We start from the raw sequence: 26,260 nt of genomic DNA, 5'->3' as shown, positions 1-26,260 counted from the left end.
TTATTATTTCTACCAAACAAAGAGAAGTGAAAACAACTTTCAGCTACAGGAAGCCATAGCTGCGTGCTAAGAATAACGTCACGAATAACGGAATATTCCAGCCAATCAAATTTCATAGATGTGGCTTTTTCGGCCAATCACAGCGCCGCTGTCTTAATCGTTGTCTCACCAGCAACCACCATCCGCTAGGTAGTATAGCATCAACCTGGCTAAGAAGCTAACCCACAGAAACACAGAAATATCAGTTCACTCTGTTTGGTTATGTTTTTCGCTTGAATTTACTGAAGTTACCAGTCGTCCAAGTGACTAAACCGAAGGTCCGGTCGAAGGTAAAGAGTCGTGTTTACTTCTCGTGTCTGCTGTAGCTAGCTAAGCGTCGCAGGAGGGGGCGCAAATGACACATAACGTGTTGTTGATGTTAATATGTGGCCATTTAGCAAAGTTAGCTAACGTAAGTTAATGAAACTTTGTGCAGAAACCTCCTGACATAAAATTGACCTAATCTAAAGTACATGTGACCAAATGGCTAGGTTGTGTTATCGTCGAAAATAATGCATGTATTTCCTGTTCGGGCGTTTCATACTTAGTATTCCATCAGATGTACTGAATCAACTTTCTTGTCATGGAAAAAAAATATTCATCATAAATGTCACATGGTTGCTGATTACTCTCCGTCCCTTTTTCTATCATTTTTCCCTCACCTTCCTTTAATGTATCCCTCTCTCAAAACAATGTAAATTAATGTTTATCTCATCTCAACCGTGGATAACTTTTAGCTGAACTTCCTCCTTCAGATGCAGTTCATGCTGTTGTTCAGCCGGCAGGGAAAGCTGCGGTTACAGAAATGGTATGTGCCTCTGTCTGACAAGGAGAGGAAGAAGATCTCCAGAGACCTGGTACAGACTATACTGGCCAGGAAGCCCAAGATGTGCAGCTTCTTGGAGTGGAGGGACCTCAAGATTGTGTACAAGAGGTAAGTGAGTAAGAGTGGTTTAAGTACTGGCTGTGATATCCTTGCAGTCACTCACTTTGTCTTTCACTGATGGCATTTATAGTGTACTTTACTCTTATGGACAAACATGCAGTTTGCTTTTTCAGACCTTTTCCTTTCATCTGAACAAGGCTTTTAACAGTACCTTGAATCTCTGGTTGTTTCCGGTGTTGTTATTCCACTCGTCTGTGACTTGTTATGACACTTACTTCTTAACAGCAGCAGGCTTAATTTAGTTAATTCAAATCAACATATTGAAACCAAATCAATCATGCAAAAGCTGCTGACCAGTTTCTTATTAAGAGATATTGCAGCTACCTTTAACTTGTTGAGCGTTAACGTTCATTCCTGACTATGGAAAAACTAGTTTGACAAAATAATCTTAACTCCAGGTCCACTTACTAGCTTTTTCCAGAGCTTTCATCTGTACCTCACAGTCGTCATCAGCAGATGGATTTTGGATGGAGATGGTTTAGTTCTTTAAACGTGACCTAAGTGTGGAGTTTCGGTCACATGATAACAGGTGGTTGTACACGGGGAGAGACTGCGCTGATGGAGTTTGTCTGCTGATGAAGACTGAGTTGTGGTTGAAATCCGTGGAAAAAGATAGCAAGTAGACCGTAAGATTATTTTGTTAAACTTTTAAACATGTCACAATGGTATGAATACACCGCTCTCTGATTTTTGGCATTTCAGAGGATGATGTTAATGTTTGGTTTGTTACATCACTTGTGTATCTTTGGGGGGTTGTTTATGAAAACCAATGATTCAGTGATTATTTTGTCAAGCACTGAGATTTCTGGCATTTAGATCTCACCTTCTGGTGTGTTATGAAAGCCAGAAACGCCCCCTCTGAAATAAGAACTGCCAAAGAATGGAGGACAATGATACAAATATATAAGGAGCGCCTGACTTGTCCCGCACTTATGACTGCTGAGTCATAAAAATACAAAAGACACGTCATCATGTGCATCAATATAATAAACAAAAAACTAATAAACAAAGACAAACAACTGAACAGCCAGGAGACAGTGACACAGTGATGCAGTACTGTTAGAGGTGTCCAGTTTATCAACTTTAAGGTCCCTGCAGTAAATCTTTTCTGTGTAAAGGTTACAGTGACCTTTTTTGTTCAAATTTATTGTCATTTTATTTGTTTTTATTCTATTTGATTGAAGGATTTAAGTGGCAGGATTGTTTAAAAGGTAAAATAAAAGCAGAGCCATAAAACCTTTAAAGATACACTTGTTATTCAGGAATAAAATACAATGGTATTTAGATTTTAAAGCTTTTTGCATTTTTCTTGGCATTTACAGGTATCTTACATGGAAGTAATTTTTGTTTTAATGTGACTTGGAGTGATACAGAAGAGCGACTGACACTTGCATGCAGTAACATTTTTCCTTTAAAGACCAGCTGTTGTGTGACTGCAGACTCAGCTCTGGACAGTGATCACAGCTAAATTACCACCCACATTACCAACACTGTTATGTTGAATGTTTGCTGAGAGAACAAAGGCACTACTATTTGTACACTTATGTCCTTACTTCCTCAGATATGCGAGCCTGTATTTCTGCTGTGCTGTAGAGGATCAGGACAATGAGCTGATCACCCTGGAGATCATCCATAGATATGTGGAGCTGCTGGACAAATATTTTGGCAGTGTGAGTCTCGTAAACGTCACACATGTAACATGCTGAGTGATAGTGTGGAGACAAAACAACAATAGAAAATGTACTGCAAGAAAGTACGTTTTCATTCAGGACTAGATCTCCTCTGACCCGCTGCTGTCTGTGGTGTTGTGGCTTCACAGGTGTGTGAGTTGGATATTATCTTCAACTTCGAGAAGGCCTACTTTATTCTGGATGAGTTCCTGCTGGGTGGAGAGGCTCAGGAGACGTCCAAGAAGAACGTGCTGAAGGCCATCGAGCAGGCTGACCTGCTGCAGGAGGTACGCACAGTTCTTTATCAACAGATAGCTTGGGTAGATTATTTTCACCTGCCAATAATTTTCTCAAGTAATTCATTAAGTGTTTGAGCTGTAAAATGTCAGACAATTGGGATAAATGGCCATCACAAGTTTCCACTTTTTTCGCTTGACCAACAACCCCAAAGATATTCACTCTACTGTCATTTAAGACAAAGAAAGGTTGCATTTGAGAAGATGGAACTGGCAATTTTATGCCGTATTTGCTTGAAATGTTGACTCATCGATTATCAGAATGGTTGTAATCGTTTCAGCTTTAACTTTGTGTAAACTAATGTTTACTTGTGTAAATTAATTTCACTCAACAATGTTAAACCAGACAGCAGGGTCGATCCAAGATGTTGTTGTATTGCTTTTTTGACCTTGCGGCCCTCTACACCTGCTGTCATCTATTTATTTTAAGCCTGCAGTGCTTGATTAATACCTCCCTCTCCCTTGTGCAAGTTCACTAAAGCAAGTGCTGTCCTGCACGTTTGCGTCGCTGTCTAGCTGTTGTCTTTTGCAGTCAACAGAATCAGTGCTCAGTGATTTATTTATAGCAAAGCATGCAGCACTATTGTTATAATGGATCACTGTGCAGGATTGCAAAAGGTTTATCTCACTGGAATGGCCTCCTGTTCCCATCACACAGTTAGAAGCTTGCAATTCAGACTCATGTACTATTAATTATAATTTGGAGGGGTACTACAAAATGTGTGGCAGATGAACAAACTGGCGAGTATGACAGCAAGGATCGTTTATCTTTCTTTTCTTCGTCTGCAGGAGGCCGAGGCGCCACGGAGTGTTTTAGAAGAAATTGGGCTGACATAAATCATCATGCTGCTGCTGCTGCCTCGCAGTTCTTACTCCCAGATGCAGATCTGGCAACCTCCATGTCTCTCTCTATCCCGTCTTTTCCTGTTCACTGTGTCAGTGTTGTCTGTATATAATCACCATCTATGTACTGTATTACTCTGTACTGTACTATCCTGCAATGTCCTTTTGAATGTGGTGCCAACGGTGGTTTTAATGTGTCTCATATGTGCAAGCTCTCTCTCTGTATTCTGCAGTACTATTAGCATACTTCACCCTCCTAACTTCTTAAAAACTCCACAGAGTACAATGTAGCGATGACATGAAAACTCCAGCATCATATCAAGATCATCCATCATCACCGATTGCAGAGATGTATGTGCTGTTTGGCTTAACGGACTTAAGGTGCTGTTGTAGCTGCAGTTGGTGCTTCTCACGTATTACCAGCACGTTCAAGTCACAGAGCTAAGCATCCGATTTCATGAATACTCAGCTACCTTTGAAGAACCCACAAGGTCGTTTAACAAAAAGCTGTTTTGAAGGTATTTCCCGAATCCTCAGACTCTTCTACCTTCATCTGGATGATCAAATACTGTGTGCTGCACAATAAAACATGTTTGTAACTTTTCTTTTCTTATCCAGGCAGAGATGACATATGTCTTTGCTCTTTTAGCGAAACAGTAAAATATTAACACATTATTTTGTTTGTGAATCTCAAATACTGGAAAGAACCATCAAGATATAACAGTATAACTAATAATAAATGTTTTAAGTTTGGTTCACGGACAAATTGAGCAAGGACATGAGTCATTTTGGGCTATCATCTTTGGATTAGGAAAGAGGCACAACTTGGGAATCCAAAAATCTAAACATTTGTGCAGTGGATGGAATATTTTTATCATCCAAATGGTTAGAAGAGTCTTTAAGACCTTTAGAAGTGGAGTTTTAAAAGATCAGGTATTAATTTTTCAGAAGATCTGATGCTTAGCTCTGTGACTTGAATGTAATGGTAATACATGAGGCACCAACTGGGGCCAGTGCTGTTATGGGAATCACTGATACTGTCACAATCTACACGGGTAAATTCAACCCACCAGTTAAGTGAAATTAAACAACTACCCATAATCAATATCATACATTAAGTAAGTTTGTACAAGTTTGTATTTGGTGATTCCCCTCCAGAAATGAACCATTTCATATTTCCTTTTCAAGATGAATTGTTTACTTTTGGTAAACATGAGCTGTGTTTGTGTAATTAGTGTCATGTTTGTTCAAATTGTCGTTCTGTTCTTTATTTTTCTGACAATTGACTTATTTTCCTGACAAAAACATTTAACATTGAGGTTTGTAATGGCCTCTGGAGATAAATCTTAGGTCAGGATAGGATAGTGACCCAAATCAAACACTATTCTATGTATTATGACACTTTGGCTTACTCTTAAAGACTAACATATGACCAAAGAACACTGTGTTTTACCTTCTCAATGGTGTCTATGGAAGGCTAACATGGCAGAAAAGGGATTTAGAACTGCAGGATGTTTGACGAAAAATGTATGTGGGGGTTATTTGGCCACACAAAAACAGTATTATGTAATGATTCCAATGCATTTAAAGACCGGTCTATCCTGACATTGGAACGTAAGAAGATGAACTGCACATATCAGGGTACATCATTAATATTCATCACTGTCAGCTTGTTCACTTGTCAGTAGGATGCTGGAAAACAAGCCAACGAGTAATGAATAGACACTCATCCCAAACTGTATGGCAGTCACATTTTTTTTATCTGCATTCTTAAAACCACAAAGTTTTTGTTGAACATTCACAAGTAATTATTAAAACAAGTTCATCTTTGATTTGTGCAAAAGAAATCATTTTTTTAATTAAACACTGCCAACACACTTGCCAACATTTGTTTTCTTATATTTGAAAGTTATTAACAATAAATGTATTCAAAAAGAAATCCCACTTTTTGATGTTTTGTTTTTACTCAGCAACAATAACCATGTAGTGCCACAGCTCCAGTGATCGATTGTTCAATTTTAAAGCAACATTAACATTAACATTAACATTTTACAAAAGCAAAATATTCACACGTGTACATATTGGTGATGGGTGCTAACTTACTCTATACATTCATAGTTATAAGGAGAAAAGCCGCTAAGAGATACTCATGTCACCATTTCCAGCAGGGTCACTTGGTATTTCTGTGTTGGACTGTTCACTTTTCATCTCAGGATTAAACCTTTTCTCACTTTCAACACAGGGACGCTCATCCGAGTCATTGTTTTTCTGAATTATCTCTGAATTAGTTTCATTTATCTCCTGAATGGGACTGGTTGCCTTGAGATCCTTTGACCCTTTCTCCTTTTCAGACTCTCCAGATGAGGCTGTCCCTTCATGGCTTTTCTTCTTATGCTTCTTCTTGCTCTTTTTCTTGCTCTTCTTGGAGTGTTTGTGGCGGCGGCGTGTGTTGGGATCATCATTAAAGGCTTTCTCGTTTTTATCCGATTTCTTGGGGCTCCTTTCTCTGCTGTGCTTGTTTCTTTCCTCTTCTCTGCTTGTGCTTCTTGATCTTTCTCTCACTTTTCCGTGAGGGTCTACATCTTTGTCTCTACTGTCTCTCTCTTCACTTCTATTCCTATACTTGTGCTCCCTGTCTTTATCTCTACTCCTGTTTCTCAGCCTGTCTTGTTCTCTGTCTCTGCTTCTGCTCCTCGACCTGTCTCTATTCCTGCTCAGATGCCAATCATTCCTCCTGTCACTGTGTCTGGATCTAGACGACCATTTGTCCTCCCTCTGCTGGTGGGAGGCCCTCCTCTCTCTGCTCCTGCTCCTGCTCCTGCTCCTGCTCCTCCGCCTCTCACCCCCTCGTCTGCTGTGGGATCTCTGGGATCTCTCAGATCTCGGCGGGCTTCTGCTGTAGTGACGCTGCCTCCACGATCGGTCTCCATATCGCTCTGAATGCCACCCGTCTCTACGACTCCCCCTGACGCTGCGGTCTGGTGACATGTGCAGGTCCCTGTCGGCCTCCCAGAATTCATTGCCAGGGTTTCGAAATACATGCAGGAAGTTGCAGTGCTTCCCTTTGGGGCACTTCTGCCTGTCAAACAATCCTGAGAGAGGAAAACCACAAAAGCCACATAGTGAACACACTGAACTGAATCTTCTATCTCTGCAATAATGTCACCAAGTGAATGTGCCTCAATCAGTGTGAATAAGTAACTCACCACATATAGCATTCTTCCACCGTGTTACAGGACACATCTCACAATGAAGCTGCCGGCCTGCATACCACCTCCCATTGAACTTGATTAAGGCCTGTTTACACTGCTCCTCTCTGGACAGACAACAGAGAGACAAGAGGACAAAGAATGAATTCAAACATGTACAGTTTATTTACTTGGAGAAAGTTGTGGAGCGGTAGTGTGATGACTTACATGTCAAACTGAACGTAAACATTTCCTCTCAGGTGTGGTTCGTAATTGCAGCTGACCTAAAAAAGGAAAGATATCAAGGAAACCAAATATGTATTCTAAGTGGTAGCAATTTGATCATCCATCAAGTGAATGTTATTCTGAACATTCTGATTAAGAAACTGTGTTTCTCATATACGTGAAGACAAGAAGACATAAAGAAATCGCTGCCTGTAACTCATGTATTTAAGTTCATGTAAACACACTGACTGTCCTGATCTCTTCTTACCTTGAATTGCACCACCTTGCCGATGCTCTTTAACTCTGGCAGGACGTCATCGTAGAACTCAAGGAAAGACTCCTGCAGCTCCTCCTCGCTGTGTTCCAACCAAGCATCAATGTCGTAATCATCGCGGCGTGACTCCTCCATGCCAAACGTTCTAAACATACCACGGATCATCAGAGTTGGGCTGGCTGTGGGATAAGCGTGCTTCCGAGAACATCTGGACTCACCAAGACAGAAGAGAAGAGAATATACAAAGATATGGGGAAAGACTTCTTTAATGCGTCCATACATCCATCTTCATGAATTTAAGGCAGGAAGTCACAGCGAAAGAGAAACAAATAGTACCTGTCTCCAAATCGACAAGCTCCGGTCTTAAGGAAGAACGGACAGTTGGCTACGTCGCGCTCTGTCCCAAAGTTCTCAGAGTTCTCCGTCACAGGAGCCTCAGGATTCATCCACGGTCCTCCATTATCTAGCTGGAAGTGAGAACATGAACACAAACGTATATATACACTGTGTGGTTTGACTTTAAACTAGAATGAGATGTTGTGCAAAATATACATTTCATGTACCTCTTAGCTTCTAGTCTTTAACATGGTCACAAGACTTGTCATGGACGTATATTCCTAAACCCCTAGACTCTTTTACAAGTTTTTTCTATACTTTGGCAATATTCTAGTGCTGCGGTCACAGTAAGTCACTCTGGATAAGAGTAAACTGATTTGGTCGAATCTATAGGTTAAATATGATCAATGCAAAGGCAAGGAAAACTGTGAGCCAATACCAATATTGATATAAAAAAGGGTTTTAAAAACTTGATAAGCGATATATTGGCTTTAAATACATAAAAAACATTTTTTGATGGAAATATCTTTAATTTGGTTATTAAAGAATTTTGACTACATTAAATATATATTTCAGCCTGGCTGATTTATCGTTCAGGCTCTAGAAAGGTTATTTCTACAGCCATGATGCCTTGAACTGTACTTGAAAATATATATACATTAAACTGAGTTCCATATCACCAGGAGTAGGATAAACTACTTAAACTAAGGGTGGTTTGCAAGAGATTTTCATAAAAAATAAATACATTTAAAAAAAGATATACTGACTTTGAACTAAATATATATTTTAGTAATACAAATAATGCGTCTTGACAGTTTTTTACCCATGTGTTATATTGATTGTGAAAAAGTCAACATGATCAACTTGGGGTTATCTGTGTAACATGACATTCATGTGTGTTTATACCTGGTTTTCAGCTTCATCCAACATTTTCTGAACAGCCTCCTACAAATGGTGTAAAGACACGGCTGGTGAAAATGTGTAGAGGTCAACATACTGCAGCATATCTGTTACTGTGTGTTAAGACCATCTTCACAAGGACTGGCATTTCAAACTTTCTGGACTTTTGGAAAGAAATTTCACAGACTGTTTTCACACAAAGTAAAAGATACATCCTTGCTGTGAGAGCTGAAGAGTTTTTCTCTTTGTGTGTATCTTAGTTAAGGAGTTGGATGGTCGCTTGTGCCACTCAGTCAAGGAAAAAAAGAACCATGTACAAAGCAAAATCACAGCAAAAGAAACACTCATCTGGTGAGATATGTTTAACTAAATGATTATCTTCCCCTTTGGATGGATAATATAGTCATGATTAAGTAGAAGAGGATATATTTCTTTTTGTTTCTATCCTCCTGGGGCCCGCTTCACCTCTCTGCCTCGCTTCTCCTGCTGCTTCTGCTCTTTTTCTTCTTGTTCTCTCCTCTGCTGGGCCTCCCATTCTTCCTTTATCATCCGCTGTGAACACAAGAAGACATAAAGCCAGTGAATATTAACATTTTACAACTAGGTTTGGTTCAAGATCATGGTTTGGATTAAAATAATAACTCAACGTTGACTTGGTTTCTGTGTTTGTAAAATCTCAGGAGAGTTTCACAAATCTAGGGTTACCATCTAGACACGACACATCATCAGCGTGAACACATAAAGATGTGTAAACTTACCATGTTTACAAAGTGTAAATATGTTTTCAAAAATAGTCAGGTTTCTTGAATTGTACATGCTCCCTATGATGAATACAAACAGCAGATTACCTCCTCCTCCTCTTTCCTTTTCCTTGCAGCTTCCTCCCTCTCAGACTTCATCCTGAATTCCTCCTGGGCAAGCCTCTCTTTTTCCAACCACTCTTCATGCAGCCGCAGTCTTAGAGAAAGACACAATGCAAACACAATGAAGATAAATACAAATACATCAGGTTTCTGTTCTGCCTATCACTGAAGACGCAGCTCTAGGATAGCAGAGTGAAGTTAGTATTGACCTACCTTTCCTCCTTAGCAATGTCATTATCCTCATCATCATCATCATCATTTATTTCTTCCTCTTCAAGTGCTCCATTTTTTAAACCTATAACAGAGTGCATGTGGTTAGTCTGGCTAACGGTGCATCTGTAGACAGCAACATGACAGCTATCTTCGTACCGCATTCTCTGGCTTGGGCGACAGCTTGCCGTTTCCGTTTTCTTCTCTCTTTCCTCAGAGCAGCCCTGCGTTGCTTTTGACTAAAGTGAAAAAGATGACATTTGAAACAATAATCAGATCAGAGGAGTAGAAAGAAGTGCTCCTGGGGGGTGCCAAGCCATTTCAGAAATGACCAGGGTGAAAACTGTGTAGTGACACTTGAGTTAACTATGTTAACCTGTCAAACACAACTGTAACCGATAAAATCTCGGTAAGTTACTGTGATAACGTTGTAGAGCTCAATGAACACCTCTTTAATACAACTTCAGCGTGTCCTGGGCATTATAGTATTATTAGCTTAGCGTTGCGATTGCCTAAAAAAAATAATTGGGTAGTATTACACCGGGACTAATGCAATGTATATTTGCTTTGTCTCAAAATTACCAGATTTTTTATCATCTTTCTATAGTCTCAAAATAAACGTGTAACGGTTAACCGATGTTTAACTTTACAAACGTGTTTTGCTAGCAGTTAGCTTAGTAGCTACGACAGAACTTGCGTTATTGCATTGACTTTGCAACATTATAATAGCGTTTAAACTGTTTGTTATTGTGATCCACCACCCAGACATTAGTAGATTATCAAGTTATCTCCACATGACTCAAAAAGAGACACAGACCTTAACACAGGAGCAGAAATCAGTGCTGCCATCACAGCTAAGGATAGGTAGCTTAGGTAGTTAGTTAGCTTGTTCGGCTACCTTTAGCAGCCAACAAATTTTAGCCCTCGTTATTTCTTCTCATCCGCGTTTCATTAAAAAACATTACGCCAGATGTTCTCTGGCAGGACGAGCTACTTCCAAAGTGGATTTGGTTCGTCAAGGTAGTGACATAACTGAATAATTTCTGTTTGTTATAAACGTTAGTTAGCTGCATGTGGAGTTGTATTGCTAATAAACGTCAGAGGAAGCGGTGGAGTGAACACAAAGAACTTCCGGTTTAAAACCTCTATTCAAATATTGTTTTTTTTTCTATTTGAGAAATTTTGAGATTCATATCTTTTTGTTTTAACGTGAGCATTGTATAAATAATACTTTATATTATAAAACATACAGACACATTCTTCTCTTTATTCTTTATTTGCCAACCCACTCTCAAAAAGACATTACACAGAAACCTCAATGTCAACAGGAGAGCAGTTTTTGTAACCAAAAAACATACCAAAAAGATAAGAATAAGTATTGTCAAGTAGTTTGAATCCCATACACAAGTCATACAGCACTAAAACATCTGTACTGTGACACTGTGTGTGCCTTCCTGTGCTTGGTTGTTTTACACACATTTTCAAAATAAGCCGCAGAACATAAATGCTAGATGACAAACTCTGTTTGACACTGGAGTGTTTTGTTATGTTTCCAAAACCTCCAGCTAGCCCTCATTAAAATTACGGGTGGCAGCTCCCTCTCCAAAAATAGCAACTGCTAATAACTGCAAACACAGAGCAGTACTTTGCAAGTACTTCATCCTTTTATTTAGGCATCCTTGACATCCCGGGCACTCTCTCTCCCTGCCACTCTCTGTCATTCAGTCTTCTTTTCTGGCGTTGGCCTGAGGAAGAAGGCAGGCCTGGTGCAGCATCGGTAGCAGAGAGCCTGAGGCACCACAGCGTACAGGACATTGACCAGCAGGAAGACAGGCTGACTGGCAGCAGGCACTCTGTAGGAGAATGGCGTCCGTGTGTGAAGAGACGCACCGATATGAGAGAACTGGGCCTGTGAAGTGAAACAGGGAGGGGGAAATGGGAAAATGACAGTGATGACTAAAAGCTTCATAGTTAGTACATTCACACTAACAGGAACACTGTTGTCTTATATCATTTGTGCTCCTGATGTTACAACTGCATCAAGATGATGTCTCATTGATATCTGAAAAAAGACTTCAGTTTTCTAAATATTATGTTACCATTGATTCATTTTTAAATAAAGTCTTACTGGAATTTCCTATTAGGATTCCTTTTTCATGATGGAAAAACACAATATCTGAATCTCATTGTGATGTTTAGTGCAATGTTTTTTTTTAGTTGACATGCTGTATCTGTCTGCTGTCTGAGTCTTAGTCTTATTGAAAATGTATCGAGTTTGCTATCTTTGTCTCCTCTATAAACAGATTTATTTTTATATTATTGTGTTAAACATGAGTGCAAAATTGTGAATCTGGAGGGAAATCATCTGATACCAAATCCTGGACGTTTGCTGAAAAAAGTACGCTATCAAATTGCCTTGTAGCAGTGTTTAAAATACCTTGACGCAGCATCACCTTGTCTACATTTTCTACAGTTCATACAGGAAATTATTAAATTATTAATCAACAAAATAACCCCAGGGAACATTAGTTTAAGGGTGGATTATCCCTTTAACGGACCCATAAAACCTTGACTTATTCTGATATTGCCACTCATCCTCAAATATTTTTCAGTCTAACACTCCTGCCAGTTAGCTTTTCAAAGAAAGTCACATGACATGACATGTCTCATAGCAACCATGACTGTAGCAGCATCAGCGTCCTTATTTATAGCCTGACTGAACAGCTGACATTTAAGTGAATACCACCAATACCACCATTCCTCTTGGTCTGAAGTCAGCCTCTGCCCTTATCCCGCCGATGAGTGATGCGTCAGCCTGATGCTCCAACACAATAGCTGCTTTGTATAGTTGAGATGTGACCACTCGTCACAGTTTCCATCTCTAGATGTAAACAGATAAGTGTATTTGGCGCTGATTCAGACCATATATCTTCATGCACAGCCGCTGGTGTTTGACTGCAGTGAAGAATAATCTCAGAGACCAATCTGTCACCACTATATAGAGAGAGTTAGGGAACAGCCTACACTTGGTCACCCACTCTTGGTCTAGCATGCCTAATCTACCTGGAATGTTGTCATGTGGGAAAAGAAAAGATTTTGCACAGATGGTTCAGTGTAATTTCCTCTGTATGTTGTAAAATTAAAGACTTAGTATTCTGCAGATAAGATAACACACAAAACAAATGCAAAATACAAACATCATAAAACACAAGGAGCACACAACATAATAAAAAAAGTAGATAAAAACAAACAAAACACAAGATGGCAGGAGTTGAGTTGTGAATTCAGAAGACAAATTAAATATTCACAAAAAAGGGTTAGTCTGGGGGCTTTAAAGACCCTACACACCTACGGTCCACCCACACAGGTGTTTCACTTATCGTGCCTGATTATGCTGCGCTCACGTCACACGGGATGAATGGTTTAGATGAGGAAGATTCCCATGTTAACAACTTGCAGTTCGATTGAGGGTTAAAGATACTGAGCATTGACATTATAGCACACTATCCATTAAATGTGGGTTTGATTACATTGAACGACGGACTTTGGCTGACGAGAGGCGTCCATGTTTGCTTGATTTTCAGTTTTTTGAGTCAAGCTTTCAAAAAAAGTCTGACTTTCCCAGTTATAATTATGACTTGGATGTTGACGTGAACAATATTTATAAGTTGGATAACTTCGACCTCTTCTCTGGACTGTATGCTTGTTTAATGTTCCTCCTATTAGTTTTGTTGCACTCGTAGAGGTGCAGTCACCCCAAACAGAGGTCTAATCATCCAGATTATGTGAAAACAATTGTGTGCTAGTGCAGGGTCTTTAACTGGAAAGGCTAAGTTATCCTAAGCGAGGAATAACCAACAGGACGTACCTGTGCCACTGCTCCCGAGTGTACAAGAGTCAGGTCTGGCATCCACTCACATCCTGGTACCATCAGCCCGTAGAGGGTAATGATGTAGTATGGACCAGAGTACAGCATGCTCACCAGCATCTGACAAACATGGACACAATTTACCGCCTCAGAGATTTGTGTCATGATAAATGCTGCCATGAAAGTTTGGTGTTCATAACTTCACTGAGTTACCTGTACTTTAGGATAGGCTGAGGGGTCTTTCAGGTAAGGCTCATACTGTTGTGTGTAGTCTTGACACCATTTGCTGGAACAGTCCAGAACAATCTAAAACCCAAACAGTTTGAAATACAGAAGCACTCTACATAAAGACATTATTCTAACACTGCGTGAATTGGGCAGTTGATCATCTTAGGGTTTCTTACCAGGCCTCTGAAGACACAGAAAGCCAAAGCAGGGATGAGGCAGATAATGAACAGTAAGTCCAGAGGTCTGTGGAGTAAATGTTTTCTTTCAGCCTCCTGGATGCTCTGAGAGAAAGCAACAACATGATATTCAAACTGTGCTCTCTAGCAGGTCAGACATTTTTGGCTGGTACTCTGAGACGTATGACAAAAACATTAAGCCTGGAGTTTAGAATCTACATTGTATCTACCTACAGCCATACAACATATATGAAGCTCGGATTGATCACAGCCAAGAGACTAATCGTGCTGTGATGGGCTGGAAATCATGCTCCTGTTTTCAAAGGCGGGTGACTGAAATGGTCTCGATTATAAAGACAGAAAAACAAATTTTTATGAGAACCAATTGCCTGAAATGAACGTGGTGCCCATTCCTTGCTTATTTAAACAATGCCAAAGATTGAACTTGTATAGCACTTTCAGTGTATACTTCCTAAGCAGTTCCCCTTGTTTGAGGGGGGGGGATTATAATTTAATCACATCTTTTGCATTGCTTTAGTGGTTGATGTGTTGAAAAATAGAAGTCAAATTGTGACATCTCATAATTAAAAACTGTTCTGCACACTGCATTTCTTCATATAGAATAAAACAGTTCATTAAAAGCTATTTATGGGAATCCTAAATACATTTTTTTGATCTTACTGACTTACTGTCAACTGAGCGTCCTGTGCGCTGGGCTGGCTAAAGATGCGGAAGCAGGCCCAGACAGACACTGAGATATATAGCATGTGGAGGAGGAAGAGAGGACCAACTTGGGTCCCATATTTCCCTGGAAAAAGACATAACAAGATCATATCTCACTGTGGGAAAGATACAGACCAAAACACAACATACAAAATACAACAAGTAGCAGCATTTACAGCAAAGGGTGCATCTTGTTAAACTCTACAAAAAATTGTAAAGTTTGGACCATATTTATTCTCAGGGGAAGTATGTGCAGTAGGTTACAGGTGCTACCCTACACTAGCCATCTAAAAGCATCCCATTATTTTTAGTGTACTTACCCACAGCATTCCCAAGAATGTAGACTATGGCACGCATGAGAAAAGATCCCACCCAGTAGAGTCCAATGGCTCGGTAACTGTCCCTGTGCAAACCATGAAACACTGCCATTGTCAAAGCCACATGAAGATATTATACTCAAATCGATTAGATAGTAAACTTAATATATCAAATAATATTGTATAGACTATTGAAAAAAGTGAGACATATTCTTCCTCATTTAGTGATGCAGCTGTGATAATGCAACTCTTACCCCCACGTAATCGCAGCAATCATGAGCAGATACATGAGATAGTGCACACAGCCATCCCAATAGGAGATCATGTGCCCATATGCTGTATTAATGTGTGGATCTGCCTGAAACACAGGGTAGATTTATCAGTAAGAATGTGTGGAGAAACATTATGGACAACTCAAACACAGGTCTCACAGCACAACACTTGCCTCTTTAAGATAAAATGTCACAAATCCATCAATGATGTTGTCCTGCTCCAACCCGATGATCAGATTCACCACACTGAGGAATGCATGCACTGCATAAACTGGACAGATAGATGCAGATAGACACATTCAGTGTATTTCAATCGGATGACAAAACAGCACACTGGCTCCTAAGTCTGGAATTACAAATTTCTATCTCAGATGGACACCATGCAAACATAATGTGCTGTGCGTCACTTTTAAATATTTAACACCACAAGGTTTTATTAATATAACACCACACATACAATAACCTATATGCAGATATCTATATTTTGATTTAAAAGTCAGACAGAAGTTGATGATTCACAGCTCATGACTTGGTGTTAAATCAATATTTCTCTCCAAAGACTGCAAAAATAAAGAAAAAAGGTTTGGTCACAACAAGAAATGAATAAATTCATACCATAGAAAAAAGGATCTATTGGAGCCTTCTTCTTGAGCATAAAACGGGCTGAAATGGCCAGGATGAGGACTGCTGTACACCCAGCGAAGAAGAAAGCTTCAGCACTAAAAGAAATGTATATTTTTAAACATCTGACACATGCTTTTCAAATGATGCTCCACTGGTGGCAACAGTTTATTAATCAGCAGATAAATCAGAGGTAACATCTATTAAAAATGTAAAGATAAAGGCATGCTGTCACTCACCTGTTGCTGTAAATGAGGGAATTAAATAAATAGCAGATGGGGATGGACATCAAGGAAAGCACAAACACCCCAGTCCCTGCAGACGCGCTCATTTTGCAGCTTTGAGCGATTTATCTTGTGCGAGAATTGAGAATTTAAAACAATTCATCCGCAAAAAACTCTCACGTTTAGTCGGCGAGTCATAGTTCAAGGAATGGGGAAAAAGTCACGGTGTGTCTCTCAATGTGAACAAGACACAAACTTGCAGGTCTGCTTCTGGTTGCATGCTCTGTCTTGTTCTTCTGGTCCCTCTGGCTTTCTCTCTCTCTCTGCCTCCTACCTACTGTCAAGCACGCACGCACACACATACACAAACACACACGCAGCTGTTCAGACTGTGAAGGATCTTAAACCGCTGCTTTATTTAATAAACGAGCTTGAGTTGTAGTGCTTAGCAGAATAAATATAATTTGTTTACCTTTCATTATTATCATCTATAAATAGGCTCTGAAGATTTTTATATGTTGTTAGTGAAAGTGCAGACTCTGACATCTAGCGGTCGATTGGACAACTTGAAGCAGGCAGCAGGATAATCGTGCATTATACGAGGCAATACAGGCAATATGAAACACAAAATATAATTCAATTACTTGAACAACATAGAGATAATAGATACATTTTATATAAATAAAATAAGGACCAGTGTAATATAATATAATATATATAAATATATATATATATTCTTTGAACTTTGACCATCATAGTTGAAAATATTATGTAAAACGTTTGCTTTTCTTTTGAAGATATTATATTTGGTTTATATCTGCGTTATCCTAAAGACAGTATTTTCTTATAAATGTGATTCTCATTGTGGCAAAATTCACAGATTTTAATTTACAAATATAAATAAACTTGGCTTTGCTGTACATTTGAGGGAAACGGAACATTAAATTGCCCCAACCTCATCCGCCTTAAATAAGAAAGTCAATGTATACGTAATATATATCACATATTTATTTTATTTTTTATTTTTTATTGGTCCATTATTTTGAGTCTTAATTTCGCATATATAGATATTACCATGTCACTTTATGACACTGTTGCTTTGTTTGTTTGCTGCTCTTGAATTCAGCAATAAAGTTTAATGAAAAAATTATTTTGAAGAAAGTGTGGTGTGCGCCTGCGTCATTTTTGGAGCGACGCAAGCTAGCAGGTAACTAGCTAAACATCTAAGAGCGATGGCGTCTGCTGCGATGGATACCACGTAAATAAATAACACGTACGGTACGGTCGGTGTATGTTCGTGTGTCATTGCTGGTTCTTTGTAGAGGTTGAATAAGAAATAGAAGTGTGTCGTTATGGCGACCGGGAGCGGCGGCAGCGTCGGCGGCGGCTTAGCGTCAAACCATGACGGTCAGGAGGCAGCATCCAACTCGGCTCAGTCTGGAGCCGCAGCAGGGCTCTCCAACGTGCCAGCCTCCGGTCCTGCCCGGTCCGCCTCCCCACCTGTCCTCGGCCTTCACCGGGAGCCCATGTACAACTGGCAGGCGACGAAGAGCTCCCTGAAGGAGCGCTTCGCCTTCCTCTTCAACAACGAGCTGCTCAGCGACGTAAGGTTCATCGTGGGGAAGGGCAGGCAGGCCCAGAGGATACCGGCCCATAAATTCGTCCTGGCCGCTGGCAGTGCCGTTTTTGATGCCATGTTCAACGGAGGGATGGCCACAACTTCGACTGAAATAGAGCTGCCTGATGTGGAACCGGCAGCCTTCCTCGCCCTGCTCAGGTAGGACAAGTGATCACCATCCACTAGCTAAATTAAAGCCCACTAATCTCAATGTCCTCCAACACCGAGCTTCAGTTACATTTGAAGGAGGATGTTTAGTTGTTTGCACTGTACACTGGAATAACTAAATGGGAACATCATGACAGTAGCAGTAAGTAAATGTAATAGTATAACCCTCAGATCATTATAGACACTCCTAGATTAAAAAGCATTAGCATTAGAGTATAGTATACAGTAGAGCTGAAACAGTGTAGTATTCATGTTACTCGGCACAAATTGTTCCTGACGTACAAAGAAAGGTGGTCTGTTGATGTTTGGTACAAACCTAAATTGTGAAACAGAATTTGGCCAGAAGTCAAACATCTCTTTTGTACCGTTACTTTCAGGTGTCATTATCATTAACTGTACAAACAGGCATGTTTACTGGTGTCCCTCAAGAGAAAAGACTTTGTTTGCTATGTGATTTAGGTGGGACTGAAGATGAAGTCCATTTAATGTTTTATTGCTCATTAAATGATGATTTAAGGGCTACAGGTTTTAATAAAATACCCTTAATTTGTGAAAATGCTTGGTTTCATGTCTGACACCAAAACAATACTTTTTTAGATACCTTACTTTAAGATATAAAAACATGTTTTTCAAAAAAAAAAAAAAATGAAAACGAGCAGCTGTACTAGAGCTTTGGCAAAACGATGATGTAAATCAGGTACTGTCTGATAAGAGATTAAGTACACAAGACCATAAATCTGACCACACATTTGATGCCAGTTTTCGATACTCTGCATGACAGATTTCAGTCAGTATAAAAGAAGTGCTGAGGTTTGATACCCAGCCTCTTTCTATCTATCTACATGCTGCAAATATTTGCAATATCTCTCAGCCTGAAATGTGATGGCTTTCCGGATTATACTGCAGGTAACAACATGAATACCCGACCGCACACATGCTTCTGTTTCCTCTGTACAGGTTTCTGTATTCTGACGAGGTCCACATTGGTCCAGAGACTGTGATGACAACTCTGTATACGGCTAAGAAGTACGCGGTCCCTGCTCTGGAGGGTCACTGTGTGGAGTTCCTCACCAAGCACCTCAGAGCCGACAACGCGTTCATGCTCCTCACTCAGGTTATTGTCACTCACATCTTCTGTACAGTACATCGTTACGAGATATTACACTCAGACACACAGATACTTTCATGTGCTGAGGTTTTGAGTTATCTGTCTCTGAGATTCTCTTGGATTTCATTTGTGGTCCTCAAAGTCTTGAAAAATGACATTTGACAGCAACATGTATTTCCAGAAATGGTTGCAATGGTGGTCTGGATAATTCACAGACTTTACTGTGATCAGTTTTCACTGGATCTACTTTCTGCCAAAGAAATAGTTCATATGAAAACCATTAACGTCTGGGCCATTCTTTCTGGAAACTCACATTGCTGTCGAGTTTTTCAGATATAATATTTTGAGGCTTTCATCAGCACAAATTAAATTCCATTTAACCTCCATTGTATTGGAATGGCAGCAGAAACTTGCGGTTATCTCCAAATCTTACCACAGAGAACCAAAACCCGCTGCTTGGCCAGATACCAACATGAGAAAATCTGTTCATAGTATTTTAGGTGAACTCAACCTTTAAGACATAAGGCACCAAAATAAGATCAGTGTTTTCTGGGGCAATAAATTAAATAATGTAATAACAATTTTGTGTTCTGCTGGAAGCTGTCTTTATAGCCCTTCCAACAGAGGATGAAACCATTTTTTTCTTTGTGTCCACAGCAGACCATCTTCCAGCCATCGATGGTTGAGTTTTTATGACATTAGCTGTTCTATTTTTGGTTTATGCTGCCATTTGTTTGGGCTCAGCATTTTGTTCTGCTGCTGGCTGCTATGCCTTCAGGCTGCATGTGGAGCTGTTTTCTGATTTAAAAAAAAAAAACACACTCCTTTTTTTCTCGTCCAGCACGGCAACAGAAAGAACAGTTGGCTATAAACCACCTTAAGTAATCCAAAGAAAACAAGTCATATCCCAGCAGTCTACTCTTAAATGTCATTGCTTGTATATTTTAATTTCATTAACATTTTATAAAGTTTGAAGGATATTTTTGTCAATTTGTCAGACTTAATTGTAGGATTTCCCAAATCAGGTGATGTCATAATTCGAGATATGGAAAATGTACTTAGAGTGTTTTCATTAAATTTAACATTTTATTCAGCCCAATATCTTTTTGGTTAATACACAATATTTAGTCAATAAATAAATTCTTCTTTGGTGCATGTGAAGTAAACAACCAGTATCATCTAATAAATGCTTTTGTGGCTTCTTTTGTGCTTTCATTACAGGCAAGGCTATTTGATGAGCCTCAACTTGCCAGTCTCTGCTTAGACACCATAGACAAAAGCACTGCGGACGCAATAAATGCAGAGGGTTTTACAGATATTGACCTTGGTATGTGAGTCTTCTTTACCTGATATTTCCTTTTCTACAACCTCTTTGGATGTGAAATGATGAATGTTTTGTGTATTTGTGTGTGTAGACACTTTATGTGCAGTGCTACAAAGAGACACACTCAGCATCAGGGAGAACCGTCTGTTTGGGGCGGTGGTACGCTGGGCAGAGGCCGAGTGTTACAGACAACAGCTTCCCCCGACCTCGGAGAACAAACAGAAGGTTCTGGGGAAAGCCCTCCCTCTCATACGCTTTCCGCTCATGACTGTTGAGGAGTTTGCTGCAGGTAAGCCTATCACAAAAATATAACTTGTTTCTCATGCTGCAATGTCACTTTTTTATTTTTACACTTTACTGACCAATTCAGCCATTACTGAACATAATCGTCATGTTCCTGATGTGTCCATACAACTCAAACCACAGAAACCAGTTTGATATTCTTTCTTGTGCAACAGGGCCTGCCCAGTCTGGAATATTGTTCGATCGGGAGGTGGTAAATCTGTTTTTACACTTTACAGTAAACCCCAAACCACGGGTCGACTACATTGACAGGCCCCGCTGCTGCCTCAGGGGGGAGGAGTGCAGCATTAATAGATTCCAGCAGGTTGAGAGTCGATGGGGGTACAGTGGTACCAGCGACCGAATCAGGTGAAATGACGAACATCAGCTGTCAGTTGGTTAATCTGAGCAAACTGAATTTAAGTTTTTTTTTTTCTCATTTTCTCTCCGTCTGTCTGTCTTTCTCCCTCTGTAGATTCAATGTTAACAGAAGAATATCCATAGTGGGTTTTGGCTTGTATGGTTCAATACATGGACCTACTGACTATCAGGTCAACATACAGGTAACAGACATTAAAGCATAATGATGTTGACGGAAAAAACTGCTAATTTCAGTGTGTGTGATAGAGAGTTGTAATTTACACTTTCTGGTAGGGGTGGGTATCATTAAATGTTTATTAGCCTAAAACATTAAAAAAGAAGTTTATATCAGTACTGATACAATAAACCAGTTTCAATACCAATATCATCAGAAATCACAAAAAAAGTAAACCTTCTCAAAAGTCAACTGTGTCTTAACACAAGCAGCAATGCAAGAAAAAAACTAATTTATGTTTGAATGAATTAAAGCACCACTAAAGCAGGTATAATTTAGTCAACACTGAAAAGGGACATAGTGGAATATATAATGGATAATAAATGATTTCGAGAACAGCCAGTACTTTCAGTTGCCAACCAGAAAAATACACCACCAAACAGATGAACTCAAACACAAAGTACCAGCCAGCTGTGTTTTCAACAATTTATAAGTTATTATACAGTACACTTTTCCTTTTGTACCTTGTTGTTCATTCAATAAAGACATTATTCTGTTCTGTAGATCTTAGAGAGCGACAAACGCATTACACTGGGACAGAACGACACAGGTTTCAGCTGTGACGGCACAGCAAACACGTTCAGAGTGATGTTCAAAGAGCCTGTGGAAATCCTACCCAATGTCAGCTACACTGCATGTGCCACCTTAAAGGTCAGTCTGAACTTGCTGTATTGAAAATATGTCCTACAATAAATGAACAAGATCTGTTTTAGCTCATATTAGGATTAACCAAACACCTGCTTTTTATTTACACATCTCAGGGCCCAGACTCCCATTACGGCACGAAAGGGTTGAAGAAGGTGACCAAGGAATTGGCAACGGGGACCAAGACAACGTTTTTCTTTTTTAGCTCACCTGGAAATAACAATGGTACATCAGTGGAGGACGGGCAGATACCAGAGATCATCTACCACACCTAGACTGAACACGGTGTTGTGCAGGTACACTGAACCAGGGAGACCTCAGACTGCTGGGAAGACTGGACTGCTGGAGATAAACGTAGTGCCTCATGATCCCTTGTAATAAAGAATGTGTGCGTTTGAGTGTGTGTGTGTATGCTGTATGTGTGTATCTGTCTATACAATAGTGGTGTACAGACATGATCAGGAATGTGGAAACAGTCGGAGCTGTGGGAAAATCACAGCTCTGGTGTGGGGGAAAAAAAAAAGCTTTTAGGGCATAAACTATCATCGGTTGTAAATGGTCTAAATACTGATGTCCTGTCTGTGTGTTGTTACCAGTAAGCTGTCAGTGCAGGAGTTTATCCTGCACGAGTGAAACTACAGAGACTGCTACCATATGTTGGTCGACGCTATTTCATTTTGTTATTTTTTGTCATTTTTTGCTGATGCATTTACCGAAAGTATAATATTTGCATATTTTTTATTGTGCACTGTTATCATTTATTCAGCAGGTGTCTTCAAGTACTTTGTTTTTGCATTGTATTAAGGATCCATGTGTGTTCTGTAACTTTGCCAGTGGTACATGTTGTAATTTATGACTACATGTTTGCTTAGCACATCATTAAAATGTAAAGCAACAACAAATAAAAGAACGCTCCAGGACTTTTATGGTGAAATAAATAAAAAAAAACAACTCTATTTTTAGCTTTTTGGAAATAAAATGTGGTAAGAAGAAAGTCAGATTGTTTCCTTTGATAAACTCCACATTAAGTCGTTAAATTGTTTGTGTAGTTCATATCGTTCCTCTTTCTGTCACTAGGTGACGCCAGATACTTCGAACAGCCAGCTATCAAAGTACTTGACAGATTAACTGCTGAGTAGGAGGGGATAGATCAGTGGCTTCCAACGTTGGGGTTAAATCTGACGGTTGTGAGGTGATGAAGACGATGGATGAAGAAAAAGGTTGTTGCAGCTGGTCCAGGTGGAGCTATTTGTACTACTACTTTGTGTACTGCTTAATGTGTAATGATGTATACAAAAAACTTAATTTTAATCTGTAATGAAAGTAATAACTAGTTGTCAACAATATGTAGTAAAACGTACTTTCCTCTGAAAGTAGAAGTTTAAGCATAAATTGAAATACTTAAGTACACATACCTCAGAATTTTATTTATGTGCTGTAGTTGAGTTTAAGGGGTCACAAGCCAAAAAGGTTGATGATAGATCAGTTTTAATTATAAAGTATTGTGCTCAAAATTGTATTTGTTATTAAACATATTTTATTAGAATCTTGCAATTGAAGATCAAGCATTTAAGATGCTAAAAGTGCAGCAAAGTATTGTATCCCTCAAATCAGACAGTAACTACTGTAAGAAAGACAAACAAAAAAATAATCAGCATTGTCAGTTTAGCCTCAGTTAAATCGTCCTAAATCCTTTTGCAAATCATGGCAGATTATTTCTTGTTGGATGGGCTTTGTTCTTATTCTGCCAGTGAAAATAAAATAAAGCCGCGCTGTCTGCTGAAAGCTGCGTCTACAGTACAGAGATGAAGGGCTCTTAAATTGCATAATCTGCACATTCATATGAGAAAGGCGGTGGAAACAAGGCCACTTTAGACGGCTGTGAGTGGGCTTTGACGAGGAGAGTGATCCACGGAGGCTGTCAGGTGAGTCACCGGGACCTGAGAGCTTCTCCCGCTGACTACCCACTTAGACAGCCTTTAAAACAGGAAGAACCAAGAAAATCAGTTTGAGACAAGTTTTCACCACCCACTACACACAAAACGCTCAAAAACCAGGAGGACCAACACTTTACAAGACTAACTGTCGTCTGCTCTCACCTGTGTTGTGTCAAACAATGTTTCAAGGTCTTAAGGGACTAAAAAAAGCTCTTTGTCATGTATTCTGAGGATGATGGAGGGACGTTTCCACTGATACTGAGGCATTAAAGAGGCAAATATGAAGCTTATGGGGAATAACTCAAGCGTGTGGATGGTTTCTTACAGCTAAATCCATGACACTGATTTTCTGATGTGTGTGGTAGTGTTACTGTGTGTGTGTGTGTGTGTGTGTGTGTGTGTGTGTGTGTGTGTGTGTGTGTGTGTGTGTGTGGGTAGACAGCAGCAGAATGGGCTGTCTTTCTCATTTTGAGCCTTCTGCTTGAACACTGAGAGCAGGGGAGAGGATTTATGCCTCTGATGACATATGAGTGTACAGGACTGAAGTGTTGCAGAGTCAGATTTATATTGCCATAAGCAAACAAGACATCAAATACAGCCCACAACCCTGTTTCCACATGAAGGCAAAATCTTTGGTCAAACTGGTTGGTGAACAGCCTGCTTTTAATTTTCATTATGTTGTTTGATAATTTGATCATCTGAAACAGTAATGCATCAGAGTGCTTAAACAGCCACAAATGAATGAGTAAATGACAAAAGCAGATTATAACAATGATTGATAAGATGTAGGCTGAAGCCGGAGCTCATTACGCCCTCCTTTCTCACAATACAAAAAATACAACATTTATGGTCAACCTGCACAGTCCGCACAGTGAATAAAGAGGTAGTTATGCACACACAAACATACTTATATTTTCATGCATACTCATATACTCATACATCCATTCATACAGTACATATATACGCATGCACACACGTATATGTACACATAGTACACACACACCTGAATACATAAACATACTGTATACTATACACACATTACTACACACATGGATATTTATTCATTGTACCACAACAAACAGCAACAAACAGAATAAACAACAAAGAATATGAATGTACACAGAGTGCATGAGATACAACAGGTGTTGATTACATTTTAATCAACAATAACAATCTTTTTAATTTCTGAATTGTAATAAACATTTTCAGATCAGATTCACCCCTAGACTTCATTTTTTAACATACATATATTGTGGTTTAATCCTCGATGATTGTAACTACTGTTGTGCAGATTTATTGTGAAAATTTAATCACTAAATAACTTCAGTCAATGAAATATGATGTCAGGGACAGGCAGCTGGTCAAAACACGTGCAAGATCACAACATGACTAGAACAGGATCAAGGCAGGCAAGAGCAGGGAACCAGGAACAGTCAGGCAGAAGGCTGGAAAATAAGGATCAGGTGATGTGGGAAAGGTGGGAACGGTTGAGGGCATCTGGTGGACAGGTGGTATATCGCAGGTCTGGAGAGTTCCTTAGAAATGCTGTGAAGTGAAAAGTGGCTGAAGGGTGAGACAGAGTGCATCCTCATGACAATAGCGACTTCACGAAAGCAAGAGATTCACTCAGATGTGAAGAATCATCCATAAAATAGTCATTAAAAATACATAAACTGAAGTCAGTTCTTTGTCTTCTACACTTTTGATGACTTAAATGCACCAATCTTGCATTGCTCTCCTGTCACATTCTCAGTCTCATGATGAACAGTTTAAAATCAGAGATTTGTTTTATTCCATGATGCATTATTCTTCCTTGTCAAAAACCTGGCTACATTACCCATAATGCAACTCAAAGGCTGACAGCCACAAAAAGGCAAATAACTGTGTAAAATCGGTGGCGTTCCCCTTTAAGATATTCAGTTTAAGTTATTTTGGGGCTTCATTCAGTCCCATTCTATCTCCTTTGTGCAGTCTGATTAGTTTGAATCACATTAGGCCATTTGTAAAATCCTTTTTTGAGGATGTTCCTGAAAACTGAATTGGGTTAGTCCAAGACTCAATTCTGTCATCCTGAAATTTGACTTCATTGTGCAGCGTATTCTGCAATTTGCCATCGTGATTAATCTTAGCCGTTAGTTAGTATGACACATCCTCAGCGGCTGTAATCCATTTAAAAACATTTATACAGAATGTTCTGGTGTGAGATCCAGCACTGGAGTGTGTGCATGTGTGAGTCCCTCCTTGTCCAGCTGGTGGGAGTTATGCAATCTGCATTTCAATGATGTAAGACTGTTGGGTAATTAATTACCACATACAGATATAGGACTGTGTGGTGAGCATCACTAACCCCCTGAGCCTCTGAAC

General features: G+C 39.6%; 4 protein-coding genes across 9 annotated transcripts; 2 read left to right on the top strand and 2 right to left on the bottom strand.

The window, feature by feature from the left end:
* The first annotated feature begins 233 nt into the window (after window positions 1–233).
* On the top strand, window positions 234–5,701 carry ap1s2 (adaptor related protein complex 1 subunit sigma 2). The gene is made up of 5 exons (XM_070911285.1): window positions 234–329; window positions 795–973; window positions 2,547–2,655; window positions 2,805–2,942; window positions 3,741–5,701. Exons 2-5 carry the CDS (start codon window positions 795–797, stop codon window positions 3,786–3,788), a joined length of 474 nt encoding a protein of 157 aa, XP_070767386.1. The 5' UTR covers window positions 234–329; the 3' UTR covers window positions 3,789–5,701.
* Window positions 5,562–10,817, bottom strand: zrsr2 (zinc finger (CCCH type), RNA-binding motif and serine/arginine rich 2). The gene is made up of 11 exons (XM_070910814.1): window positions 10,608–10,817; window positions 9,950–10,029; window positions 9,794–9,875; window positions 9,566–9,674; window positions 9,183–9,269; window positions 8,724–8,762; window positions 7,818–7,948; window positions 7,476–7,689; window positions 7,211–7,266; window positions 7,001–7,110; window positions 5,562–6,886 (listed from the first exon to the last, which is right to left on the bottom strand). Exons 1-11 carry the CDS (start codon window positions 10,637–10,639, stop codon window positions 5,931–5,933), a joined length of 1,896 nt encoding a protein of 631 aa, XP_070766915.1. The 5' UTR covers window positions 10,640–10,817; the 3' UTR covers window positions 5,562–5,930.
* Window positions 10,818–11,060: 243 nt separating this feature from the next.
* On the bottom strand, window positions 11,061–16,339 carry LOC139289312 (transmembrane 6 superfamily member 1-like). Of its 5 annotated transcripts, XR_011597472.1 has the most exons (11): window positions 16,235–16,339; window positions 15,990–16,093; window positions 15,544–15,645; window positions 15,357–15,456; window positions 15,106–15,188; window positions 14,752–14,870; window positions 14,063–14,167; window positions 13,872–13,964; window positions 13,659–13,778; window positions 12,546–12,671; window positions 11,636–11,699 (listed from the first exon to the last, which is right to left on the bottom strand). XR_011597472.1 is itself a non-coding variant. In XM_070911008.1 (10 exons), the coding sequence occupies exons 1-10, from the start codon at window positions 16,324–16,326 to the stop codon at window positions 11,508–11,510; spliced, it is 1,110 nt and encodes a 369-aa protein (XP_070767109.1). In that variant the 5' UTR covers window positions 16,327–16,339; the 3' UTR covers window positions 11,061–11,507. The 5 variants fall into 5 exon arrangements, 4 of the variants coding, with proteins under 4 accessions (XP_070767109.1, XP_070767187.1, XP_070767261.1 ...); XM_070911008.1 differs by lacking the exon at window positions 12,546–12,671 and having other exon boundaries at window positions 11,061–11,699; XM_070911086.1 differs by lacking the exon at window positions 12,546–12,671 and having other exon boundaries at window positions 11,061–11,699; window positions 15,357–15,460; window positions 15,548–15,645.
* Window positions 16,340–17,571: 1,232 nt separating this feature from the next.
* LOC139282414 (BTB/POZ domain-containing protein 1) lies at window positions 17,572–22,879 on the top strand. 2 transcript variants are annotated; one of them, XM_070902117.1, is made up of 8 exons: window positions 17,572–17,996; window positions 18,963–19,119; window positions 20,335–20,440; window positions 20,529–20,726; window positions 20,896–21,088; window positions 21,195–21,282; window positions 21,819–21,965; window positions 22,076–22,879. In XM_070902117.1, exons 1-8 carry the CDS (start codon window positions 17,572–17,574, stop codon window positions 22,232–22,234), a joined length of 1,473 nt encoding a protein of 490 aa, XP_070758218.1. In that variant the 3' UTR covers window positions 22,235–22,879. The 2 variants fall into 2 exon arrangements, with proteins under 2 accessions (XP_070758218.1, XP_070758227.1); XM_070902126.1 differs by having other exon boundaries at window positions 17,652–17,996; window positions 20,959–21,088.
* Window positions 22,880–26,260: the final 3,381 nt, after the last annotated feature.

This window comes from Enoplosus armatus, chromosome 1, assembly GCF_043641665.1.
Source record: "Enoplosus armatus isolate fEnoArm2 chromosome 1, fEnoArm2.hap1, whole genome shotgun sequence".
NCBI lineage: Eukaryota > Metazoa > Chordata > Actinopteri > Centrarchiformes > Enoplosidae > Enoplosus > Enoplosus armatus.
The sequence above is the reverse complement of the archived record's forward strand: the minus strand, read 5'-3'. Positions and strand labels throughout refer to the sequence as shown.